Source organism: Spodoptera frugiperda, chromosome 14 (assembly GCF_023101765.2).
Source record: "Spodoptera frugiperda isolate SF20-4 chromosome 14, AGI-APGP_CSIRO_Sfru_2.0, whole genome shotgun sequence".
In the NCBI taxonomy this organism is placed as follows: Eukaryota; Metazoa; Arthropoda; class Insecta; order Lepidoptera; family Noctuidae; genus Spodoptera; species Spodoptera frugiperda.
Genome location: NC_064225.1, coordinates 3,073,917 through 3,101,354, shown reverse-complemented (window position 1 = coordinate 3,101,354; position 27,438 = coordinate 3,073,917). Strand labels below are relative to the sequence as shown.

The window sequence follows — 27,438 nt, the reverse complement described above, 5'->3', positions numbered from 1 at the left end:
TAGAAAAGTGTGTAGAACGTTTGACCTTAATTCCGTTGGTCTTACATTTTTCCTTCGAAGAGATAAGTAAGTGCATTAGTGTGTAGTGCTAAAGTAGACCTTATGTGTTACAATGTGGAGATGGTATTGCAGTGTGCCGTTTAGTGTGAATTTTTAGGTTGTGATCATTGTAAAAGAAGGTTTAGTTCAGAGGGATTAAAGCTTATTTTTGTAAATTTCCATGAATTTACAAATTTCAAACAGCGTTTAAATAAAATAAATATAAATAATAATGTCCTAATTTACTATCAAACAAATTGCAACGTTATTGATTTAAAAATAAAATACATTTCAGAATAATGAACCCCCTATTAAAATTCCAAGAACAGCTACAAGCTAAATCAAAACCAATTACATAGATATCAAAGTTCATTTTTCTGAGAAGTCATTAAAGTACGATACAACCAAATACCGACTGAGAAAGATTACTCTAGCGTTTACGAACATAGTAATTGCGACTAATATTACGATTATTACGCATTGTTGCGCGTCCAAAGCGCGCTGGCTATGTGTCAGCTGATGAAAGCGACGGTTACAGCCAGCAATGAATCGGAACTGCATGATGCGCCTCCCCGTTGCATCGCTAGCGGGTTTTCGCCTGTGAAAGAAAGAAATATATTAATGCTTTGTATTAAATATGCTTTATATAAATGTTAGAATAGTGAACAATAAGATTCAATCTCTGTAAGGATGCTTTTCCACCAGAGACGTGCTACGTGTAATAGCTAAGCTGTGAAACTCTGTGACCATATCTACTGATACTAAGCTATGTCGCTGTGCGCGTAAAATACGCAGCTCGAGTATACGCATCTTTCCATATATAAAACATAGCTTAGCTGAGTCCGTTTCCACCTGTGCTGTTATACATATGTACCAATGAATATCATTGGTAGAAGCCACAGCAACGTTGCAGCATATCTCTGGTGGGAAAGCATCCCTATGGATAATTTTAGGACCGTGTCAAAATCACGTGACGTCTTAATCATATAATAGAAGTTTGTTTAATGAAACTATCATATGCCATTCAATACTCAATACTTTATTGCATTCCATATAATGTACACAGATGGCATGGATGGATCAGAGCTAAATTAGGAGAGATAAATAATAAATAATCTCTGCGATGTCTTATGCACCGACTAAAAGTTTTGGCCAAAAATCGATGTGTTCATAATAAATTATAATGTTTTTCACGCTAAACACAGTCTAAAGACACGTTTCACAGAACGCTAGCTTTGAATAACACATTTTCTCCAATTCACGTCAAAACGAAGACGAATTACTAAATATAAAAGCAACAATCCATCTTTCGAGAATTTCAAAGAAAATCGATTCTTCTGATTCGATAATTCAATTCGATTCGGTTCAACTCGGCTACTCGATTTAAAAAATCGTCTCGATTTAATTTTGACTACGATTGTGGAATATTTTACATTACCGATGTTTCGTGTTAGGTCCATTGGGTCCGGGATAATGGAAAAGCCTAGTTTAGGCGTTTTCTTTTTGTTTGGCCTGATTTTAGGTTGTGTTATAGGATATTTTTAGATGCTCCCGTAAAGAGGGTTATTCTGTTAAGAATTAGAAGTAAATAAATGGTAAACTTGTGTTAAAATTGTCAAGTTGATAGTTAAATAGTAGTTTCAACCAATCAAGTGCAGGCCAAAATATGTAGACTCACTATAAGGATACGCTATAGTAGCAGTGCGACAGTCGCCGCGTCGTGTGTCGCGGAATACTGCTCATGAATATGAGCCTCTAGCATGGCTTGAAACTAGCTGAGTTCCTCGTCAAACAGTTACGTGAGTAAGCCGATAACATGATAATTAATTTAGTATGTCTCACGCATGTTATAATGAATTTAATAATAAATTCCTAAATATATTAAACTAGCTTATGCCAATGGCTTTGCTTGCGTTTCGGTGAGATAAAAAACAGCCTTTTTGTTATTCCAGCCCTTAGTTGCTCCGGAGCTGCGGACTACCTAGCGGGTTTACCAGGGCTTGGGCTCGAAAAGCAGGAGTAGGAACGGGGTGTTTTTTAGTCAGTAAGAGTCTGACACTCCTTCTCGTGAAAAGTATTTGGGTATTTTTTACCCTTAAAAACAGACCTTAAACCTACCACTGTTCCAAATTTCATACGCCTAGAATATACCATAAATCCCGATTATATCAAAAGCAACCACAACACAAAGTGATAAAGATCAAAATTCACGTTTTCGATACGCTTGTGTTACAAGCCCCTATGTTGCACAAAGGAGTGCTGAAAATCTGCGAGCCAGCTCAAACAGATGTAATGATGTATGTCCTAGGCTTTACACAGAGCTGAGTCTACTAGCTATGTATGGTGTATAATATAATATATACTTCCATGGTAGTATTAAGTGGTAAAAAACGTGGGAAAATGGTCAGGTGTAGTGTATTATGGTCTATGCCACTACGCGATGACGTCAAATTTTAGAGCGCCTCTTGTGGACACTTGCGAAACTAGAATTTGGCTAATTTTACGGCTTATACCCATCGAGGATAAAAGGCGTGACGATATAAAAAAATATATTTAACATTATGCAAATCGTACATTTTTAACTAAAATTCTATACCTACTGTAGAGTTTGTTTGAACCCGCAATACTCTGAAACTACTAGTCTGATATGCATAATTAAATGGTAAAATGCAAAAATATCTGTATTATGATTCCATCAGTTTGATTGATCTTCAAAATATTTTGATTGAGCAAAGCGTGTACGAAATATGTGTAGTATTTTGCGTATTATATATTTCTTTGACATAGTACAATACTATATAATATAGTACGGTTGGCCACTCTAGGGTAGGCAGAGAGACTATGGAACGCCAATTACTACAACACACTACATAAATAACTCTTTCGCTGCATACATAGCTAATTTAATGAAATACCGCTCAAATTAATGACATTAAACATTTACGTTTAGAATGCAATCTAATTAATATTCCGTGATTAATTATATGTATACAATTTGGACAAACAAAACTATCGTGTGATAACAGTGGATGGTTGTGTGAAAAACATTTGACGTTGTGATTAAAATATTATGAAGTAATTTTCACATTTGTTTGTTAAAGCAAAAGAGTGTCATTTTATTTTTTTACTAGATGGTGCAGCAGCTTCACTTGCATGGATTTCAGATTTTGTGACTAATAAAAGTAGCCTATATTCGTAACATTCTCTTTGCCTACCCTCATGGAAGTCAGGCGTGTGGTTATGTATGTAAAAGTAATGTAAGTTTAGTAATATTATAAATTCTAAAAGTAGCCTAAGTTACTCCTTAGTACATCAGCTATCTGCCAATAAAAATCCCGTCAAAATCGGTCCCGTCATTTTAGGAATAAACAGATCAATAAACAGACAGAAATGGTAAGACAAGACAGGCAAAATCGTTACTAAGGAATAGTTTAAGTAATCATTAAATGACTCTGAGTACGGCAATGTATTGTTCCTATTTTATTTTTTTTTGAGGGCGGAAAATCCAATCCAATAACTTCTCCCGCCTTGGGCGAGGCGAGAGGGAGTGTTAGACTCTTACTGACTAAAAACCACCCCGTTCCTACTCCTGCTTTTTGAGCCGGAGCCCCGGTAAACCCGCTAGGTAGGCCGCAGCTCCAGAATGTGCCGTTCCTGGAGGCATTCTAAACTTTAAAAAAATATAAATAGAGTCCATTTTCCTTACCTCTCAACACATGCACTGATACAGCGGACGCGGCGACGTCTGCCAGTGAGCATGTGTAGTTCCCTGAGTCATTCTGAACTTTAACACCTTATAAATAAAGTCCAATTTCCTTACCTCTCAACACATGCACTGATACAGCGGACGCGGCGACGTCTGCCAGTGAGCATGTGTAGTTCCCTGAGTCATTCTGAACTTTAACACCTTATAAATAGAATCCATTTTTCCTTACCTCTCAACACATGCACTGATACAGCGGACGCGGCGACGTCTGCCAGTGAGCATGTGTAGTTCCCTGAGTCATTCTGAACTTTAACACCTTATAAATAAAATCCATTTTTCCTTACCTCTCAACACATGCACTGATACAGCGGACGCGGCGACGTCTGCCAGTGAGCATGTGTAGTTCCCTGAGTCATTCTGAACTTTAACACCTTATAAATAAAGTCCATTTTTCCTTACCTCTCAACACATGCACTGATACAGCGGACGCGGCGACGTCTGCCAGTGAGCATGTGTAGTTCCCTGAGTCATTCTAAACTTTAACACCTTATAAATAAAGTCCATTTTCCTTACCTCTCAACACATGCACTGATACAGCGGACGCGGCGACGTCTGCCAGTGAGCATGTGTAGTTCCCTGAGTCATTTCTGTTGGCATTCGCTATGTACAGACGTGATAGGGCGCCGTTGGATGTCGCCTCCGTCTTTACACTGTGGACAAAGGAATTTGAATTTAATTGTAGTTTTGTTAAGGCTTATTATCGTTAGATCAGTATCTGGAAAAAAATCAATTCTACTTATACTACGTTGCCTGAAATGGTACCTGAGATTTGTATGTACTTCGGTAATTACATATGCGATCTAATACGCAGGAAAAGTTATTATTTAAAGTAACACAGACTTCATTGGTTATGTCATTACACTAATATTATAATGTGAAAGAATGGTTGTTTAGATGTTTCAATATTTATCCGTCAATCACGTTGAATCTACTGAATAGATTTTAATGAAATTTAGTATACAGACAGGGTAAAAGTTGACTTTGACTGGGTGATAGGATACTTTATATATCACGCTGGCAGAAGTTATTATGAAATAAAATTGACAAAAAAACTAAATTGGAACCAAACTCTTTTAACCTCCAGAAATTAAACAAAATCATCAACACCCAAACAAAAAAACTGCCATTCAATTTTCAACCCTATAAACATCCAACAACATCGCTATCCGATCCAAACTTCAGCTTGAAACAATTAAAGAACCAACAGATTCGACATTTGATTAAACGAGAACTCCGACCAGTCAGGACAGATGGATGCTACTGTCAATCCACCTGATTGGAAAGAGGGAATTCTGACCTAGATTGGGAGAAACTGAATCGAGTTTTCCGACAGTTCGTTTTAAGGCTCATTTTAGTTTCTTTTACGTTTTTCAGATGAGAATGCTTTTGTTGTAGATTGTAATTACTTTTGTGGGAGCGCTACATGGATGTTGGGCAAGGATTTATTAAGATCCTCTAATAAAGTGGGATAGAAAATAGGATACGACGGAGATAGTTTTTCGTAGTCGGTTTCGCTACAAAAAAGAGCAAAAACGAATACTTAATTTTTTACGAGATGTTGTTTAGATTTTCATCAGGGTTCTTGTTAAAAGTGAAAGAATAGCAGTCCTGTTAAGGTAATCAAACTCATTATCCAATAAGAATGACTTTATCGCTACTGATTACTGTTACTAACAAAACGTCAATTAAATATTTATGTTCAAGAAGTACAAGCATAGCTAACCACAAAACTCGTGAACGACTGAATTAAATTAGATCAAATCTAATCTCTGTGTTAATTTTTAACCGACTTCAAAAATAGGAGGAGTATTTTCACTGATTATTCGAAGACCTGAATTGATTTGAATATTTATTTGTAACTCTAAAGGGTAGACACATAATAACCACAGATTATTAGCCATATAGCATTTATAGGATAGCCCAATGATAGGTTCAAAGTCGGTGCCACGATCCCTCTAACATATTATAAATATTATATAGAAGTCACAGTTATACTGTGTGATAAAATTATACAATTTAATATAAGATATCTACTTATTAAGGTTTTAATGAATAATTTCGTCTGAAACTTATGGCACCGACTTCTAACCTAATACTATTACTGGGTGAATAACTTAGTATTACGTATGACTAACTAGTTGTTTTTTGCTTTTAAGAATACTAACATTAGAACTTAAGACGGGATATCGTCACGGATGATCGTATGGTAAACGCAGTTTTATTATTTCTTCAGGACAATATTTCTATAGAGAAGAGTGAGTAAACAAATGGAAATATGGAAATGCCGGAAAACAGTATCAGGAAAAGCCGGGTCGACCCTCTAGTCCCTCTCTATGGACGAGTATTACAAAATATCCCTGAACTTAACAAACGGTATAGTTACGGTATTTCACTTAAAGTTCTCTTTTGTTATAGGACTGAACTAATCGCGCTGCTCGACTTAACATTTTAATTAAACCCGATGGGGGTAAGCAGGAAGGGTGCCTTTTGAATAAATCTTTTGTTTTCGTTATTCTGTATCATTTTGGTATTTGGATGGGGTGCGGTTTATAATATTAAGCCTTGTTTTCTGGCATTATAGAAATTTTGCAGTTATTTTACACGTTTTGGGGTTTTTGTAACAAAATAATATGGTAGTCGTTGCTCGAATGCTCGCAAATGCGACTGTCGGGCAAAGTATTGTTGCGCTTTTTTCAGTTCGCGAAAATTTCTTGTGCTCAACCCAAGTCCAGTATATGGCAACAGCCTCACCCCTTATTACACGGGGTGGTTTAGTCAGTAAGCGTCTGACATCCCCTCTCGTCTCACCCAAGGCGGAAAGGTCATTGGATGATTTCCCCCCTAAAATAAAACCCCTTATTACATGGGACTTATAATAAAAATGGTGAAAATTGACTTCTCCCGCCTTTGTCTAGGGAAGAGCAAGTATCAGACTCTTACTGACTAAAAACCACCCCGTTCCTACTCCCGCTTTTCGAGCCGGAGCCCCAGTAACCCGCTAGGCAGTCCGCAGCTCCGGGTACACCTAACGGTACTCGTATAAGCTCCGATCATCAACAAGTAATTATTGGATTTTCAATATAATTATGTAACTACGAAGGTCGAATTTGGGTCCGATATTTGGCAATATGCTCAACCCCAACACGTACCACTAATAACATAATTTGCAAAGAGTGGGTTTACTGAACACACTTCTGTCTACCCTTTTCCTAATGAGCTTGGCATTTACAAAATTCATATGTATAAGAGCCTTCCTATCAAAAGGCCATTATAATAAAACTAGCTTCTAACAGTGGCTTCACTCGCATATCTAGTGTAAAAAGTAGCAAATGTGCTATTCTTAACTATTATCTATCTCTGTGCTAAATTACATTCAAATCCGTTCAGTAGTTTTTGCGTGAATGATGATCAAACGTACATACACTTATAAATCTTCACAATTTTTTACATCTAGTATGTCTGTAGTACGGGGTTAGTTGGAAAACATATTGATTTAGTTGAAAGTATACAGTATGTAGATCATTCATAATTTGAGCTTGATAAAACTGCAAGTAGTACTCGTCCACAAAAGCATAATACAACTAAATATATCAACGAAAAAAGAAAATTTTCAAACAAATTAAATGTTTAAATAAATTAAGTATTAAATTCTGTGTGAACAGCTCCATGTATGTACCATGACCACAGAGAGCTGTAATGCCTACTACTTTACACACACCTACATTGTCTAGGAATGTTACGGGCATGCGGCGCGACTGTTGTAATGCTGTATTTCTAAATAGTGTTCAAATTAGCTCAAAGAGAAACACTATTTGGCTAAGTTTGTCAGCAACAATAATAACAAATATACGATTTATTAATTATTTTTTCCATATTGTCACGCCTTTTTATCCCTCAAGGGATAGGCAGAGGTGCACATTATGGCACATAATGCCAATGTACACCCACATTTCACAATTTATGTTGTAAGTCCCATGTAATAAGTGGTGAGCCTATTGCCATATACCGGGCACATTTCCAGACTCCGTGCTACCATTGAAAAATTTTCGAAAAACCGAAAAAAGCCCAGTAATACTTTGGCCAACCCAAGACCCCTTGCCCGGCAGTCGCACTTGCAACCTCTCGGCCAACGAGGCAATCAATATAATGTGATGATAACAAATATATGTTTAAGTCATATTATAATGTGTTTGCTCCATACGATATGAAGAAAATGACTAGGTACATTAAATAGTGACTGTTTGTGACATTTTACCCGAGGCCTCATACGCATGGCGAAAGAAACAAATTATTCTATGTCACTCAGGCCTCTTAACTATGTCTATACACAAAAAACATACCACTACGACGTAAAAAAACCGGCCAAGTGCGAGTCGGACTCGCCCATGAAGGGTTCCGCAGCAGCAAGTAGATGACATATGTAATATAAAAGTTATAAAATAACTTGGTTTTACATAGTGTTTGTATGATCGACAAAGTTATATTTGCGGTTTTTGAAAATGTTTTATTTCTTAAAAAATAATAATGATATCTAGTTCAAACCAATTTTCGTTGTAAGTTTCTGTTAAAATCTACAGCATATTTTTTTTTAGCTTTCTCACTCTCTTATTTTAAAAGTTAGAGTCCCTCTAACTTTTAAAATTACACTAATTTTTCCACTTTGGAAGCATCTAACTTTCAAACGATTAATTTTGGCGTAAAATGGTTTTAGAAATCTTAATGTCTTTTCAAATTCCTATCCATAGATACACATCACGGATAGGGAAGCTGGAAAAAAAATTTGAATCAGTTCCATGTATGGAATGCCCCTAATTTATTCAAAATTCGAATAGCGGTTGCCGGAGTGGAGTACATCAACCTACAAAGTTTTAACCATGTAGGCCCAACAGTTTCGGAAATAAATGGCTGTGACATACGGACGGACGGACCGACAGACAGACAGACAGACATGACGAATCTATAAGGGTTCCGTTTTTTGCCATTTAGCTACGCAACCCTAAACAACACAAACAGGAAAATAAATTCGCATTAATAATATCAGGAACTAAGAAATGAATAATTTCAAAACATAAACCGTATTATTATTTAGTTCGCTAAAACAACCCTTTCCGGGGCTTACAACATAATCCTTCCTAAAGGTTGGATAATCACTGTATTCATAATGCATATATTACGGTAATATATTGTGTTAAAATTATAATTATAATGACTACCTACATCGACCAGGTTAAGGTGTTCTAAAATTATTTGCCACGGCTTTAATGGGAGATAGTGTTGTGTTTGAAGATTACAATACTGGAGAAAAATTTTGCTCGCCTCGCCAAAGGCAATAGACAATGATGTTGATGTTAAAAATGGCGATGAAAGAAGAATGGACGAATGAAAGGAATATTTTATCAAACATAGATGATGAAACTGTGATGTCAATCACTTAAACCATATTTTAAGCCAAAAATAAACTACTATTTTTTACTTCTATAACTTACAAATACTACGATTGACAGAGATGAATGGAAAAAAGATGACACAAGAATATCGACCTTAAGGACAACAACATACAAAATATTCTAGAATGTTTAATAAACTATGACACTTCTCTTTACGGTGCTTTTTCACTAGAGATGTGTTATGTAGCTACGCTACTAGCGAAAATGTAATAGTTAAGCTGTGCAAATATGTGACCGTTTCCACCGACACTAAGCTATGTAGCTGTGCGAGGAAGATACGCAGCTCGAGAATGCGACGAATCGATAGTAGGGAAGCCATTCATAGCACGCATCTTTCCATATAAAGAACACAGCTTAGCTGAGTCCGTTTCCACCAGTGCTATGCTATGTGTATCAAAGAATATGATTGGTGATAACCAAACGCATTCACAGCAACGTAGCATAGGAAATCTGTGATGGAAAAACACAAATAAAATTAATGAAAAAAAATGTACGCACATCAGTGCAATTTGAAGAAACAAACCGAGAAAAATGATGAATGAATAAAAATATATTTATGTATCCATAGAAAATTACGGAATAAAATATTTTCCGTGTTGATTACGAAACCAAAGGAAATATAAAAGAAGTTATCGCTTGTTGAATCAGTACTGGTGACAAAGGGAGCAAATCTATTTTTATCCTTTGCTTTAAGTTGAAATTGGGACAAAGATTTGTGGTTATGACGATTGAAATATTTCACGAAATCGAGTCTGAGTGTTGATTATCTGTTTTTGTGATTATCGTTTTAAACAAGCCAATGACGAATCATAAACATTATCTCATCAATAGCTTATTTGTAGCTATTACTGACTAAAGCCTCTTCTCACATGGAGATGGTTTGATCATTAGTCGCTACACTTCCTCAATAGGGGTTAGCGATTTCAAACTTATAATTAGAAATCATAAGTTCAGGTTTCCCCACGATGTTTTCCTTCATCGTTTGATAGTGGTGTCAGAACAATCTTGGAAAGTACATATGAAAAAACAACTGGGAAAACGTCACATTGGTACTTTGATGTTAGTAGGCTTCGAAACCACATCATGCATGAGGAGCTGGCATCTTAAACCTCTGGGTCACTATGATATATCAAACATTATCATGTTACGGAAAGAAAACCAAATAATGCCATTTTCAAAAACCTAGCAATCATACATTACTTCACGCCTATCTCCCATGGGGATAGGCAGAGTCAATGTAACGTCAATTGCTACGAATCTCATATACCTCTTTCGCTTCATCAACAGTCATTACTTAATAATAACCAAATAATTACTAGAAAATTGCCATTCATCGTTGAAATTTGTATACGTAGCCTAATTATCTAAAATACACCCACTATTTAGATTATTCAATTGAATTACTAAGACTAATTTATAATCCTGAGCCTACAATACCAAGTAAACCATCGTGACTTCTCTCAAAACCCTATATACAGTGAAGCGTAGGCCACACCGCCAGATAGCGGGCGGGCTAGGCGGGCGACATCGTTTCACCGAAACAATGTAACCAAGAATTGTATTGTGAATCTAATTGAAAAAGATTAACCTATGGAGTTTCTTGCTCTCATTCTTCTCCATAGGAATCTACACTTTGGCACGATCAAATAGCTTCACTAGAGGACTGACCGACAGACAGACGTTATTAATATTATTATCTTTGCTTTGACGTTCAAAAGGGCCTTCCTGGTCTATTTGAAATAAATGATTTTGACTTTGACTTTGTCTTTTACCTCTTTACATACTTCGGTTCACACCGCGAGCTACCGACTAACCTAACGAGCTAAGCTAACGAAATATCCGACGATTCCATCGAAGCTACTCGTTCACCTCGTTGGCGCGCCCGCGCTTCGCTAGCTTAGCTCGCCCGCCAGCCCGCTCGCCCGATTCGTTCGCCCGTCCTCCCCGTTTCGAGTAGACTAGTCGACGCTAGTGTTTCGAATAGCAGTGTAGTGTTCGCTTCGCCCGCTTCGCCCGCTCCACGCGCTCCGCCCGTCGCTCGTTTGTGCGTAGTTTTCGGTGTGAACCCTATAGTTTAGCTCGCCAATATTTCGCGTTAGTTGAATAGTTTCCTTCGTTCGCTTTGCCTACCCGCCCGCCCGCAAGCTGGCGGTGTGGCCAGCGCTTTATACAGCCAATTAATAAGAAAACAAAGTAATTTCAACTAAATCAATGTGCCTTATAATTAGAAACCTGACATCGACTTTATAAATTCCCGTTATTTGACTTTCTTAGTTCAATTTGCTTGGTATCTAGTTAATTAAATATAACCCTACTAAATCAAGTAGGTAGGCCAGTCGAAACAAATACACCAATTTTACACCTCATAAATTTAAGACGGCTAAAATACGATGCTAGGTGAAATGTTGTATTTTGGTATTACAAGTTGGTCGGGTTAGGTTTCTTCTTTGAAGTCAGTCTGTGACGTAGGCAGAGGCTTCGTCTGTAGTTTACATCTTAAAATCGTAACAATGTGTAAATTACCATCGACAGATACAGAAGTTACCCGTACATCGAATGGGTATAAGTCAAAATTGCTGTTGAATGGTCAAAATTGCTACGAATCATTTCTCAGTAGCAACACGGAATCTGGAATTGTGCCCAGTACATGCCAATAGGCTCACCCCCTATTACATGGGACTTATAAGACAAATAGTGAAAACTAGGTGTACATTGTATATCGGCATTACATTCTGTAATGTGCACCTCTGCCTTCTCTCCTCTCCTCTGCACCCCTTCGGGGATAAATGGCGTGACGTTGTATACTCTCCTGTTACGCTAGGCGAGATAGGGATTTTTCCTAAAGTTGTTCTTTTAAACGATAAACGTAAATTCGTCACTTTTTTACTTCTTTTGACGTTGAAGGTAGGTTAATTAAAAAGAAAAGAAAATTAGTTTATTACGTCACAATACACAAGGGTATCGATAGTAGGGAAGCCATCCATAGCACTCATCTTTCTACCAATGCTAAACTATGAAACAATGAATATATGATTGGTGGAAGCCAAACGCTTCCACGGCAACGTAGCATAGCACATTTTTCGTGGAAAAGCACTCTAATAGGCTCAATCCTTCAATTTACTACGCACTTCAAACCAAAACATTCCTTTTCCAAACCACTCAAAACTAGTTCCGTTGCGATAATCACGTAAAATATTCATTTCTGCCTTGCGGATCCTTTTGAGCGAAGATTCTGTATAGACGGTTTAATTCTAGTGAAATTCCGCGCATAGATGTTGTAGCTTATTGTATTTCGGTAAGTTTTAGAGCATTATGGCTGCTTCCACGAACGATATTTTGGTGGAGGAAAATTAATTTAGGATTGTAGATTTGAGTGGTGAGTAAGAATGTTAGGTAAGGAGGATCTTCTGATTCAATTCTTGGAATGGATGTAGGGAGATTAGGGAATGTCAATTTTAGTAGTTCTCAGTCACGTGTAAAATACAGAATAATAGATAACAATGCTTATAGATTCAACCTTTACTTTCCTATAAAGATAGGTTTTGTGTACTCTTTCACCCTCACTCGATGTAGATTTTGAGTAGATTGCAGAAAACCAAATAGATATAAAGCCGATCACCATTTCCGAGAAAAACCAGAACAAAGACACACTGTACAGCCACTAAAACGCAATCAATATACATGCAGTTTTCTAGAAAAATATTAATTTATTACAAAGTAATTATTAATACAAAGTAATTATTACAAAGTAATATATTTTAGAATAACACTTCCTGAAATTTCTTTGCTATAAACCTCACGGAGCCCGAGACCCTTCCGACGAATGCAAAACCCTAGAAATCGGTTCATGCGTTCTGGAGTTATAGCGTCAGGAAGGAAAACCCGACTTAATTTTAATATAATAGATTTCATAGAGTCACATCAACAAAACCACAACACAGTATCGCCATAGAGTCACTAAAAATAGATCAAAAACATAAAGGCCAGGCTTACCTCACGCCTCCCCTTTTAGTATCATAGTTGAGCAACCTTGAGCCATGCTTCCAGTTGACCTGACGCGTCGGCTGAGGCACTTCGCTGACCACACAGCGAAGCTCTATGATAGAGCCCTCTTTGTAAAACTTGTCTTGCAGAGGCCGACCGCGTTCGTCCACTATCTCTACCTTTGGTACTGAAACAAAAAATTTTGATTAGTATATTATATCTTAGTAGCGACACGCCCCAGCTTCGCATGGGTGCAATGGTGATATATTATGCATGTGTTATACATATAAACCTTCCTTTTTAATCACTCTATGTATTAAAAAAACCGCATCAAAATCCGTTGCGTAGTTTTGAAGATTAAGGCTTACAAAGGAAAATAGCGGCAGTAAAAGCGACTTTGTTTTATACTATGTAGTGAAGAGATAAGTGATTCCCGCAGCATCAGTCGCATGAATTACGGATTTTATGGTTAATAAAAGTACCCTAAATTACTTCTTTCTACATCAGCTACCTGCCAATAAAAGTCCCATCAAAATCGGCTTAGCCATTTTAGAGATTAGCCAGAACAAACAAACAGATACACAAACATTTCAAAAGTAATATTCTGGTGTATGTATCGTGCTGCTCATGAATATGAGCCTCTAACATGACTTGACCTTCACCGATTTCTTCGTCAAACAGTTACGTCAGTAAACCGATAACATAATAATGAATCGTAACAGCTCGACCGTATCACCAAGTTACACTAACAAGCCAGTCAAAAAGCCCGACATTTTAATATTTCCATTTTAAACAATATAATTTTATTGCGAGCGTCGCCAGTAGCGCGTTATTAAGTTTCCACTACAGTGCAATAAAGGGTGTTTTAAAAGAACGAGTGCCACTTGCCCTGTCTTGTAAAACCGAATGAAACTAGCTCCAACTAGGTTTCGGTATACTGCTAGGAAATGTTTGTGGGTAATGATATAAATAGCTTCACGGAGAGACTGACCAACAGGCAGACATTTTTCAATAATATCATATTTGTTTTGACGTTTAAAAAGTGCCTGCTCGGTCTATTTGAAATACATCATTTTGACTTTGATTTCGACTTTATTAATTTTGATCGTTGCTATTGCACTCAAATTAGTTTTTCAGATTGAATGAATTCATGTTTAACTGCTGAATAGATGAACTTGAATACGAGGCAGACAAAATATTATAAAGGATTTTTCATATTTAATAAATGCTCACCAATAAAAAACAAGGGATTCGCGTCCAACGGTTCAGTGTTCAAGATGTATTAGATGACGCTTATAACAGAACTGACGGAAAATGTTGTGTAGCAACACCTCAGTCTATACTGAGAAATAAAATACAATTACTTTTGCAAAACTGGCCAACAGGCGACGCATCAGACTTCTGCCTTAAGGTACGCGTTCACAGGCCCGCATAAACTGCGTCCGCAGAAACTCATAAAACTGCGTTCACCGTTCCACATCGTACGCACCGCATCATCGGCAATGCCTACATGCGATGCGTACAGATGATATCGTACGATGCGTGCGATGCGTACGATGCGGGGCTGTAGACGCTTACCTTTATCCACCAGGGAGGCATGATGTAAATATGAATCCATACTAGTACGACTTGATAATTCAAGTAACAAAACACACGAGCAAAGCCTTACCAAACTACTAGTTCCCACTAAAACCCGTTAGGTCACCTTCTAGTACATACTAACCTAAATATTTATGATTCTATTCTCATCCTAAATATCTATTAAGTCCCCCAAATGTCCTTTATTAGTTTAGGGACCTCAAGCAACGGGTGGCTGATATTAAGGTTAGTCCTTAAGTAAAAATGATAGCCTTACTACCCAGTTAAGCTGTTTACCTAATAGCTAATAGGAGCATGTGGTAGATTTTTTAGTTTTGGTTTTAGAGTGTGATACTTCGGCACGAGTGGAAGTCAGCTAAAACTGAGTGATACGACAGACTCACAGAAAAATTAATCGATTCGGTCATGGTTGCTAGTCTCTGTTTAATTATCTAAATCAAAAAGTACACTGTGTGGTGATTTTTATGGACCGATTTCGACACAAATAAAGGTTCTTTTCTACCACAGATGTGTTAAATGCTGCTTTTTACACTGAAACTATGCGACCGTTTCCACTGGTACTAAGCTATGTAAATAAGATGTGCTATGAAGATGCGTTGCCGCAAAAGCACCCTAAAATGACTGGTAAGCGTTGAAATAATTAATGTATTCGTTCAAAATTTCCACATTTCTTTTAAGCCTTTATTATAACACCTTGGACGTGACACGCGCACAAATCACTCATCTCCAGTATAATTCAGACAACTGCAGAGACACTTAAACAAAAACTAGGCTTAATTAACTTGTCAACAAAAAGCTTATGTAACCAAGTTGGCAAAAATTAAAACACTCTTCGAACAACATTTTTCGGAGCACACTACGCATAAATAGATTTATCCCAAAAACAAAACAAAGAAAGAAAAAATGTAAACATCAGCGTTCTACTTAAAGCAATCCACGCATTACTATTCAACTTTCGTCCTAAACAAATAAATATCACATTTACTGTTTAAACGGGGCAAAAATTTCTAAAAATATATCTGCACACAAATGTAGCTTTTATACTGATTGCAAATAGGAGGATAATGCTGTAGCAATTGCTTCTAATATTAAATGCCCGTTCATGTGGTGAAGGTTAACGGGTATCTGCTGTAAATTATTTAATTTTAGGTGTAATTGTGTATTACAAAATTAATTTAGATACATTTTAATATTTGTATGACTGGTCGAATGGTCCTAAGTTTTTTTGTACGGTATAATCCGATAAACGAGCAGACGAATCACCTAATGGTTAGCAATTGCTGCCGTCCATGTACACCCAAAACACAAGAAGCGATACTAATTCGTTGTCTGTCTTTTGGGGGTTAGGAATTTAAGGGTTGCTTTAGAATAGAGGATTGAGAAGCTTGAGAAGGGGGTAATTGGACTTCCGCTTACCACACTCACATAACGAAATATAACGCAAGCGTTGTTTCATGTCGATTTACTGTGTTCCTAAAATCCACTTCTCAATACTGTCTAAAAATATTTCGTCTGTGTAATATCACGTACATCTATCTATAAAGTCATCACACAAAAATTTTAGGCCTAATTCACACTTTAGTGACATATAACAGATAATCGGGCCTAAGCCTTATATATCCAGAGCTGCGTAATACCTAGCGGGTTACCGGGGCTCTGGCTCGAAAAGCAGGAGTAGGAACGGGGTTGTTTTTAGTCAGTAAGAGTCTAACACTACCCAAGGCGGAAGAAACCCTTTAAAAAAAGTCTTACATACAAAGGATCAACTATAAACATAAAAACAAATGAACTGCCAATACTGTACTCAAGCGTATGGTCTAAACCTAGGCATTATCGATATAAAATCCTGGAAAAATCAGTCCTAAGCCACTTTTATTAAATATGTGATCCACGTTGTAACCTTGGCGGTAGGCGTATGAATTGTAATCAGCTTTTATAGATATACCACGATGCGAATATAAAATATCCCCCAGTTTTGCTTGAGAATATATTTTTTAATAATAAAAGATTTATAATACCACTTTTTTGGATTGAAGAAAAGAAATTTCGTAACGTTTTCGTTTCATGTCGATTTCGTAAGAAAAACGTAGGCGTATCGTTACATTATTATGGTTTTTTTTTCAGTAGTCGTATGTACAAAATTGGTGTTCATTGTGTTTTTTCTTAGGCTATATTTAAAGTTTTCGATTTAAGTTTTTTTTTGCAAAGTATAAAACTTTTACGTGATCAAAATAATTATACGGAGTATTGATTCTGATATAATCGTGACGTGAGTCGTTGTAATACGTATTTGAAAAATATACGCAAGTCGTTTTCTTAATTTAGTTTTGCTATTACTAATTTAACAAGGTCAGAGAAGATTTTTATTTATATATGTTATGAGTCAGTGTTTGACCACCTTCTTGGATGGTAGTAAGCAATGATGCGGTCAAAGATGGCCACGCCTGGCTATAAGCAACCTCAGTCATAGTACGAGTATATGGTACTCTAAAGCCATGAAACTAAATAAAAGTATGCTTTATTTTAGCTCTGTTGCATGAATTGATTGGAATAAAATATTTATAAAAAACTAGCTGACACGGCAAACTTCATACCCACTCGATATAATAAATTAATCACCTTTTAAACCTTCCTTGAACTTAACTTTTCTACTTGACAAAATTTGCCATATCGGTTCAGCCGTTTTGGAGTCTTAACAAACAGGAATTCATTTTCATATATAAGACAAGACAAAAATTTGCCAAATCAATCCAGCCATTCTCGAGTTTTAACCAAATTAACGAACATTAATAAATAAGATTACTTTAAAGAAAATGATAACCTAAAATAAAAGTATCTCTTAAATTGACCGTATTTTACTAGTTCCTACAATCAAATAAAAGTATTTTCAAAACAAAACAATAAAAGTATTTTCGACAATCCAATTTCTTCTAGCAAAGCCAATTGTATGATATTTTTGTAATTGCATTGTCCGCATTGCAAAACTGTTATTCATAATTTGAGTATTGTTGCAATAAACGGAGTATTTTGGCAGTGGTTTCTTATTGGACAAATATTTGACTCGTTATACATTGACCCGGTTTCTTTTGTTTCGTTTCCTTTTGTTTCTTTTGCAGTGTTATTGAAATTATAAGAGTGGGAGACTTTTAAGTGTGGGAGAGCCATGTTTCGGGACGAATGGGCCGATTCGACCGGAATACCGTGAAATAACTCTAAGATCCATCAGACCACCACAGATGAGGCCCAGTTGGGCTGATGCCAAATCCAGAGCTGTGGACTACCTAGTGGGTTGAATGGGGCTCCGACTCGAAGGGCAAGAGTGGAAACGGGGCGACTTTTAGTCGCTAAGAGTCTGACAGTCTCTCTCACCTCGCGTAAGGCAGAAAAAGTCATTGAATGACTGAACCCCCTTAAAAAAAGTCACAGCAATGTGTTGTCAATAGTGCAGCCATATGATCATGTCAGCCAGGAAAAGTGTATAGGTACTAAGTTCCCCCACTGACTTTCAAATCAACCTATTGGCAAAAACGATATTACTAATTTAGAAGCTCCTTTATATAATAAGTACAGAATAACATATAATATATTATACAGAATGTAGCCTTCAAAATGCCGCACAAAACTTATTACGTACACACAAACGTCAAATGCACGTGTGTGTCGCACGCTGTATATGTATACCGTGTCCACACATCAAGCTATGCAATGCCAGTATAAATTGAGCTTTGAACGTGTAGAAGGACCGTACAAAGAGAGGTCATGATAATCTGGTCTTGAGTGTACAATTAAATTCACGTGCAGAAACATGTCCGGCTAACTCAATTTGAACACGTGATATAGCGTAATGTATTTGTTCCAATTTGTATTAGTTAGAGTATAATAGATACTTAATCAGTTTACTATACATATAATAAGGTGTTATTGGTTAGATACGAGAAGAATAGGGTGCTTTGTCTATTTAAATTGTTCATCGATGACTAATTTTAACAAGGTGGGGAGGTCTCTCCGTCTCGGGTCAAACCCGAGACGGAGAAATTTATTTAATTTTTATTTTAATATCTTCTAGATTATTTTAAAACATTAGACACGTATTTTTATTTTATTACAGAAACGTATACTTTCGAAGATATATCGATTTCAAATATTGCGTGAAGTATTTTTTACGTTCATTTTATACGTAGAAATAAGGTGTTTTTGTGGAGAAATTACCGAAATCTGGGAATGTAATTTCTAATTATAAGTTTGAAATCGTCAACATGCATTAAGCAAGCGAGGGTGGTAATGGTCAGCAGTGGCCACTTAAAGGTTGTTATAGGTTGTGAAAGCCAAAGACAAAGATTTTTATTTTTGAGATTTAGTGTGTACATCGATTATGCAAGTTTTTGGGTGTAGTAAGTTTAGTACATATTGGTACTTACCGTTAGTAGTAGAACCCATACCCTCATGCATGAGAAGCAAATATCTTAGAACCGGCCTACCACGACACCAATCTACAACTTAATTCACTATTGTTATCTCACACAAGAAACTGATTACGTTCACAACATAATTATTCGCTCTCAAATAAATACCCGAAATCAGATTACGGTAAAAGTATTAGGTTACGAATACGATGCTAGCGATGTAACTCTAGAGTATGGCTGCCTGTACGCTTGGAATTTTCCGGATATCTCCGGCTATTTAGGGTTTAGTTCGAATTTATTTTTTGTTTCACGTTGCGCCTATATTAGAATTTTCTCCTATGTCGTGGGTGCGTTTACAAACATAGAAGTTTACATACACATGACGCCTAGACCCGGAACAATAATTTGTGGATCACATAAAGTGTTGCTCCGTGCGGAAATCTAACCCGCTACATGTTCCACAGCAGGCAGTTTCCCAGCCACCGTCCGGAATTTTTACATAATTATATAAAAAACTAAACAAAAACCAACTCTACACACTGATCAACGCAGGTGAGAGCTTGATAGCCAATTTTTCTCGACTCATTTTCGTCTGTCAAAAATTTCAACAATTCATGTTTTTTTTTTAAACCTTATTTTAAAATTGACCCAAAAATTTATCAAAAGTCTAGAATTTATTAATATAGATTTGGAAACCCTACTCTAGAGTCGTAGAATTCCTCTCTCAGTTTCAAACGACAATTGCTAACAAGCGAGAGCGTTGAGTCGTACTATCGACTGTGTGAGCATTGAGGTAGTTGTTATAAGAATCGATAAGAAAAAAACTAGTATACAAGGCGAAGTTTTCTTTCTACTAAAAACCACCCCGTTCCTTTTTTTAAGGGGGGAAAATTATCCAATGACTTGTTTCTCTTTGAGCGAGGCGGGAGGGAGTGTCAGACTCTTACTGACTAAAAACCACCCTGTTCCTACTTCTGCTTTTTGAGCCGGAGCTCCAGTAACCCGCTAGGCAGTCCACAGCTCCGGATCGGCATCAATCTTACTGGGCCCAATCTGTGGTGATCTGATGGTTCATTGAGGCGCGCGGGTGGAACGCGACGCGCGGTACGCACGGGTCTGGTTTTAGTCGGGCAGTGAGGTATACGTCCACAGACGTGAATGAATGATGAAAAAATTGGCATTTACCAATTTAATCGCCCCAAAAAGGCAAAAGAAACGAGACATTTTATAAAAAAATGTCATGAATATATTATCACAAACTTTACATAGTTTTAAACGATACAAAATTTACGTAGAAAACTTGTAATTGATAATTTTAACTTTCAAATTTGTTTCTAGATACTTTAAAGAGCATAATTTAAAAGCTAAACTGAGCCAAACGCTTAAAATCAAAGTCGGCGATACTAACTAAACAGTATAATTGAATTATATACTATAACCTTTGCTCAGATTGGTTAAAATTGGTTAGATCTTAACCTCTGTGAAACCATCCGAAAAATTAAAAGACATACCTAACTTAACATCGCCTTTCTTCATAATTTCTTAAGGCAATGTACTCAAATATTACACACTAATTTCATAAAATATGAAAGTTTGTTTGTTCCGATATTTAGATGTTTACTGTCCATCAAACACGCTAAAACTACTGAACGCATATTTATTTTAATACATACATACAACATTACGTCTTTTATCCCCGAAGAGGTAGGCAGAGTTACATTACGGCACGTAATGCCGCTATACAATCCCTACTTTTCACCATTTGTGTTATAAGTCCCATGTAATAGGGGGTCAGCCTATTGCCACACCCAATTGCTATACGAATATTGAACTCCATAAAAATATTGCGATTTTTTTAAAACCAATAAATTCCCAATCACCCTTCATTCGACTCAGGAATTATACCTAAGTCCCTGACACGACATCACCTATTCACCTATGACCACTCGCCCAACAAAGCCGTCAAAAATAGACATACATAAATCCATATAACATAACTTAGACTCAAGCAAAAAAATCCTAATATCTTTACTCGGACACGCTTGAAAAAATCCAACGTCTACCTGAATATTCTACCAAATCATAAAAATGACTGAGAAGACAGTAAAAAAGTGATTCAGGGCTATCTCCGTAAAGCCTCTTTAGGACGGGACAGTCCGAGACGTATTCGGGACAATGTAGTATTGAAAATAAAATGGCAGTACATATTTTAAAGTACCGATATTTTCTTTTCATAGCAGATACTAATAGTTTCTGCTTTTTGGTTTGATATTACATATTGTATAAAATGCTTTCTACACGGGTGTCGCATGAAAAAGAGCGTTAAAAAAATCTATAGCCGCACAATAAGTTTAGCCTAGTTTTTTATGGTATAAGCCGGTAAACGAGTAGACGGACCACCTGATGGTTATAGTCGCCATCCATGGACACCCGAAACTCTAGAGGTATTACAAGTGCGTTGCAAACGAGTAGATGGACCACCTGATGGCAATGGCCGCAACCCATAGATACCCGAATCACTAGACCAGTTACAAGTGCGATACCGGCCTTTTTGGATTACGACTTTTGACGTATAAAAGAGTTACATTGTGACCTATTTGCAAAAATTAATATCATTTATCATTTACAAATTTGAGGTTTGTTGGGGATATTGGTAAGGGGGTAATTGGGTTTCCATGAACCTGACCAATTTCGTCGTGTGACGAAATGTAAAACAAGTGTTGTTTCACGTCGGCTGTTTCTAGTGAGGCCGTGGAATCACTCCGGTAAAATTGGCCCACTCATGCCGAAGCATGACTCCCCCACATATAAAACTCTTTCACGCGTCTTTCTAGCTGAGAACACGCGTATTGCGTTTACCGTATGAAATAACAGTATATAAGGTACTCAAATCGATACGTTATCACCATCTTTATGGTACACAAGGACCCCTAAGTTCCAAGAGCCTACCTGTACAATGTCTGAAAAAATATATCCGATATTTTTTCCATTACCTTCAGTTGACTTAGGCCTTTGGCTTATCATACGCCCAATTTATTTTATGTCCCTGAATAAAATAATGTAACTTCGTGATTCACGAAAGGGAGGCTGAAGTGTAAGTTAAATGTGAAATATTTCTCATTAGTTGTGTTATAAACGTTTTAAATATGATTGCAAGGCAATGCATAAAAGCCTAGGTGCAACTATTGCATATTTTAGACATGTATCTCCTCCCTACTACAACTATGATTGAAGAAAATTTTAAAACCAAACGAACTATAAGAAAATCACTGCAATTATTTTTATTAATATTAACTCGTTCATGGTTACAACCACCAGTCCACTCTACACTATCCATCGATTTAATATCGATTGCACGGTTGACCCTGCAACGCGAAGCGGGTTCGGTTCTCGCACGGAGCAACTCTTTGCAGGATCCACAAGTTATTGTTTCGGGCCTGGGTGTTGTGCATGTGAACTAGTTAGTATGTTTGTAACCGCATTACGACTTAGAAGAAAATACTAGTGTGAGAATAACGTTTTAAATAATATAGTATCAATGATTACAACCTCAAATCTCACTAAACTTCTCAGAAGAGTATCACTACAGTCATGTTTATCGCCCCCTAGTGGAACACAAAACCTCAGCAATACAGAATACAATAAAACATTCGTTTTGTCAAAAACCTTAAACTCCCTACACCTCTGGCGACCATTTAGATTAAAATGGCCCTGTGGTATGTCGTAAAAATTCTAACGAATTTGAGTCACAAAGTAGGGAAGAATACTTAAGATTTCTTTCTTTCTTGAGAGAAGCTTTGCAAACTGATTTTGTGAGTAAGTACTGAATGGAATGTTAACTCTCACACTCACTCATATTATTTTATTACTAATTCGATGTATGGTCTTTTTTTACTGTTAAGTCATCATCAGTATTTTAAAGCTTACATGTTCAGCCCAGAATCTCTAAGCCCTAATTTTACACTTAAATTGTGGCACAATACAGCCGTAGCTCGTAGCATGTAGCTCGTAGCGCGTAGTACGTAACTCATGTTTCGTAGCGTGCAGTTCGTAGCACTACGTAGCACAATAAACGTTAAATACATTTTTAATGTCAAGCCTTTATGACTAATACCAAAATGGTAACTCAGATCAAACACCAGAGGCGTTACAAATGCGTTGCCAGCCTTTTGGGTGTTAAAGTCAAAGTCAAAGGCATTTATTTCAATTAATCCTAAATAAGGCACTTTTGAAACGTCAAATTGAATTGTCCGTCAGTCTGTCTGTCAGTGAAGCTAGGCGCTCGTTCCAAAGTATAGCTTCCAAAGTGTAGTTGTTAGAAATTTAAGGGTTATTGGGGAATTAGAGATTGGGAAGATTGGAAAGGGGGGTAATTGGGTCTTCGATAACCTGACTCACACAACGCAAGCGTTGTTTAACGTCAGTTTTCTGTGAAGCCGTGATATCACTCCGGTCGAGCCGGCCCATTCGTGCCGAAGCATGGCTCTCCCACACTTGAAATTTACCGTCATAGTACTGTATGCACGTTTACCAAAATACATGCAGTATTAAAAACCTAAATTCTAGTCTCAAACTGAAACCTCCCCTCACTCGATACTCCACAACCCGCAGACTTGACATCGAAACGTGTAATTGAACTCAAAGAAGGGATTATCTGAAGAACAGTACCGTATCAATTCCAGTGTACTTTAAATAATTGTCTCTCATTCGTATTTGCCTATTTGAATACTTCAAATAGTAATTCAGAATAAAATGGAATGTATTGGCTTTGATCTCTACAGATGTCGGGCGTTTGTCGGATTATTGTGCTTTGTAGTATATAATATGGAGTAGATGTTGGGTGGGTAATAAAAAGTGTGTGCTTTGACACAGGATTGCTAGGATTCCTATTTTGTTTTTTATTATTATTTTATTGTAATCTCGTGGGTGGAATCGTAGCAAGTGCGACTGATGTTCCAAACTCTCATTTGATTGGGTTGGAAAAAAATATTATTGAGTATTTTTCGGTTTGATTTTTTTTATAAAATCACGGAGTTTGGAATTGAGCTCTGTATGTGTGTGTGTGTGTGTGTGTGTGTGTGTGTGTGTGTGTGTGTGTGTGTGTGTGTGTGTGTGTGTGTGTATGGCAGTAGACTCTCCTCTATAATATGTGTTTCAGAAAGTAACAGAAAAATACGTGTTAAAAGAAAATTGCGCGTTGTTATACTTGAGCACTTTTACCTAAACTTTCAGAAATTAATTGGCGTGAGACATACTAAATTAATCATGTTTTAGCTCACGTAACTATATGACGAGAAGCTAGGATTAGTTTCAAGCCATGCTAGAGGCTCATATTCATGAGCAACATTCCACAACACGCAACGCAGCTATAGCAGCTGAACAGTCGTTACGTGAGTAAACCGATAAACATAATAATTAATTTGGCATGACGGTATGTTTAGTACAAAATCGAATCACAGATTGCAACACCATACCAAAATTATTATTTTTTTTCTTTTTAATAAACGTTGCCCCACACTAGGATTTTCTCCTGTGTCGTGGGTGCATTTACAAACATACAAGTTCACATACACATGACACCCAGACCCGAAACAACAATTTGTGGATCACACAAAGAGTTGCTTCGTGCGGAAATCGAACCCGCTACCCGTTGCGCGGCAGCCAGTTGCCCAGCCACCGCACCAACCGTGCAGTCCGTTCAGTCATTAAGTGTGGGAGAGCCATGCTTCGGTACGAATGGGTCGGCTCGACCGGAGTGATACCACGGTCTCACAGAAATCCGACGTGAAACAACGCTTGCGTTCTATTTCGTTGTGTAAGTGAGGTTACAGGAGACCCAATGACCCCACTCCCCATACTTCCCATCCCCGATTCCCCAACCACCCTTAAATTCCTAACACCCAAAAGGCAACGACCCGGCAACGCACTTGCAACGCCTCTGGTGTTTCAAGTGTCCATGGCCGGCTACAATTGCTTACCATCAGCTGATCCGTCAGCTCGATTACAGGCTTATACCATAAAAAAACTAACAGACATCCATAACCCTAAGCTCCTACTCCGTCTCTGATATTAATTCGTACAAAACTTCCCTTACTCAGATGACAGTACACAACACTCTCACACACACAAAGACATCGCGTTAAGATCATATTTCATGTCGCTGTGTTTGCTGACAACCGCCACAGAGTAGATATGATATGGATGTGCAAACAGGAGTATGTCGCAGGCTGTACTCTTCATTACTCTGTCTATTTATTTATGTAGCTGTGCATTGGACATCGTAAAAGGAGTTTTATTAACTTGAAATAGAGTTTTTTAACCCCTAAAGTTATGGAAGAATAAATGAGAGTATATTTTGTGTGCGTTTTAGGAATAGGCTATAGGGACTATTTAATAAGTTCTCCTCCTAAAACGCGAATTAATGTATATGTATGCCAATAAACAATAGGCAGACACAAAAAATTATTAATTGCAACTAATTCTCGATCTTAAGAATACTGATCCTATAATCTAAATCAAGATTCTTGTTCAGCAGTCACACTTACGTCATGATTGTCGTTTAGTGAAATCCCAGGTTTATTGCAAAATGGTGATTGCTTGGTCTATATCAAATGTGTTGTTAAAATACAATCTCAATATCTCACTAATATTATAAATGTGAAACTTAATTTTTTGGATGTTTGTCTGTCAACCACGTTGAAACTACTGACCGAATTTTAATGAAATTTTGTATACAGACAGGGTACAAAATTTATTTATTATTACAATAGTAATCTTCAAACACAACACTACCTCCCATTGAAGCCGTGACAGATACTTTTAAAGCCCCTTATATACCTATATAACAAGTACATACATCTATCCATTCACACAACACTACCAATAACACCAGCTTCCTAAAAAAAGAACCACCACCAAAACCCAAACCGTTTATTTTATAACGAAAAACAAATGCCAAAAAAAGAACAAACACATTTCACGTAAAGATCATATTTCATATCTCCGTATATTTGCCAAGATCGCGGTACAGTAAATATATCAGTCGCTACGTGTTCTAAGACGCGATGTTCATGCATACACAATATAACACATACATATACATAATATTATGTATGTAAAAAACAATGCATAGTTAATATTTGCAGATGTTGTATATCTGAACGCGGTAACGTGGTTACATTGAAATAATGTACAGAGTTTGTTTATATTTTGATCCTGATCATTTTTTTTAAGTAAAGATCGTGTTTCGTATTTTGTATATATTTTTTTAATATAACGTCAGGTCTTTCATCCGCGAAGGGGTAGGCAGAGGTGCACATTATGGCACGTAATGCCATTGTACAATGTACACCCAAATTTCACTATTTATGATGTAAGTCACATGTAATAGGTGGTGAGCCTTTTGCCATATACCGGACACATATCCAGACTCCGTGCTACCACCGAGAAATTTTCAGAAACCGAAAAAAGCCCAGAAATACTTCGCCTGACCCGGATATCGAACCCGAAACCCCTTGTTCGGCAGTCGCACTTGCAACCACTCGGCCAACGAGGCAGTATTTTGTATATTCTCTTTTTTAATAAAAACCTTGTATCCCCTGTGTCGTAGATGCATTTTCATACCCCGTCATCCCCATTTGTGATGACGGGGTATGAAAATTAAAAATATATTCAGTCCGTCATTTAAGAAATGAAAAAATATTAGACACGTACTTTGTTTTTTTTTTATTTTGTCTAAAAAGATAATAATACTTAGATAATAAGAGTGGGAGCAAATATGTCATTTTTACGTATAAACGGATATTAAAATAAAAATAAGTCGTCTACCTATTCTACTATAAGCCATAAGTTGCATACTGTAAATATTGTTTTTACTCTCACAACCACTCTAAAAAAAAAATAAACCTCTTCTTTTAAAAAACTAACTATATTCCATCCAGGATGTTCCATAATCCATTCAAGCACATGATCACATCAATTCACAGCGTGTTATAAAACTTCAATTTATATTTTAAACTCAACTTAGCACATAATGCCTGGCGTGCTTCGTACGCGAACTAGCCGATTTGTCTCGCTTGTATAGGAAAGCAAGCATACTGATTACATCCTGTATGTAATATATTGTTTGTTAATCGTGTGTGAAAGTGCTAGAGCTGATATAAATAACAGTTTTTAACGATTAAAAGACATTTATAAATAA

General features: G+C 36.9%; 1 protein-coding gene across 2 annotated transcripts in view; it reads right to left on the bottom strand.

Annotated features, from left to right (window-relative positions):
* Nucleotides 1-315: 315 nt before the first annotated feature.
* LOC118279288 (lachesin) overlaps nucleotides 316-27,438 on the bottom strand; it is a 158,203-nt gene continuing 131,080 nt past the window's right edge. Inside the window, exons 5-7 of one of the 2 annotated variants that reach the window (XM_035598940.2) lie at nucleotides 13,246-13,423; nucleotides 4,319-4,455; nucleotides 316-637 (exon numbers count right to left, since the gene is read on the bottom strand). In XM_035598940.2, the coding sequence (XP_035454833.2) occupies nucleotides 552-637; nucleotides 4,319-4,455; nucleotides 13,246-13,423 (401 nt within the window). In that variant the 3' untranslated portion in view covers nucleotides 316-551. The remainder of the gene's footprint in view (nucleotides 638-4,318; nucleotides 4,456-13,245; nucleotides 13,424-27,438) is intronic. The other variant, XM_035598939.2, reaches the window with a different exon arrangement.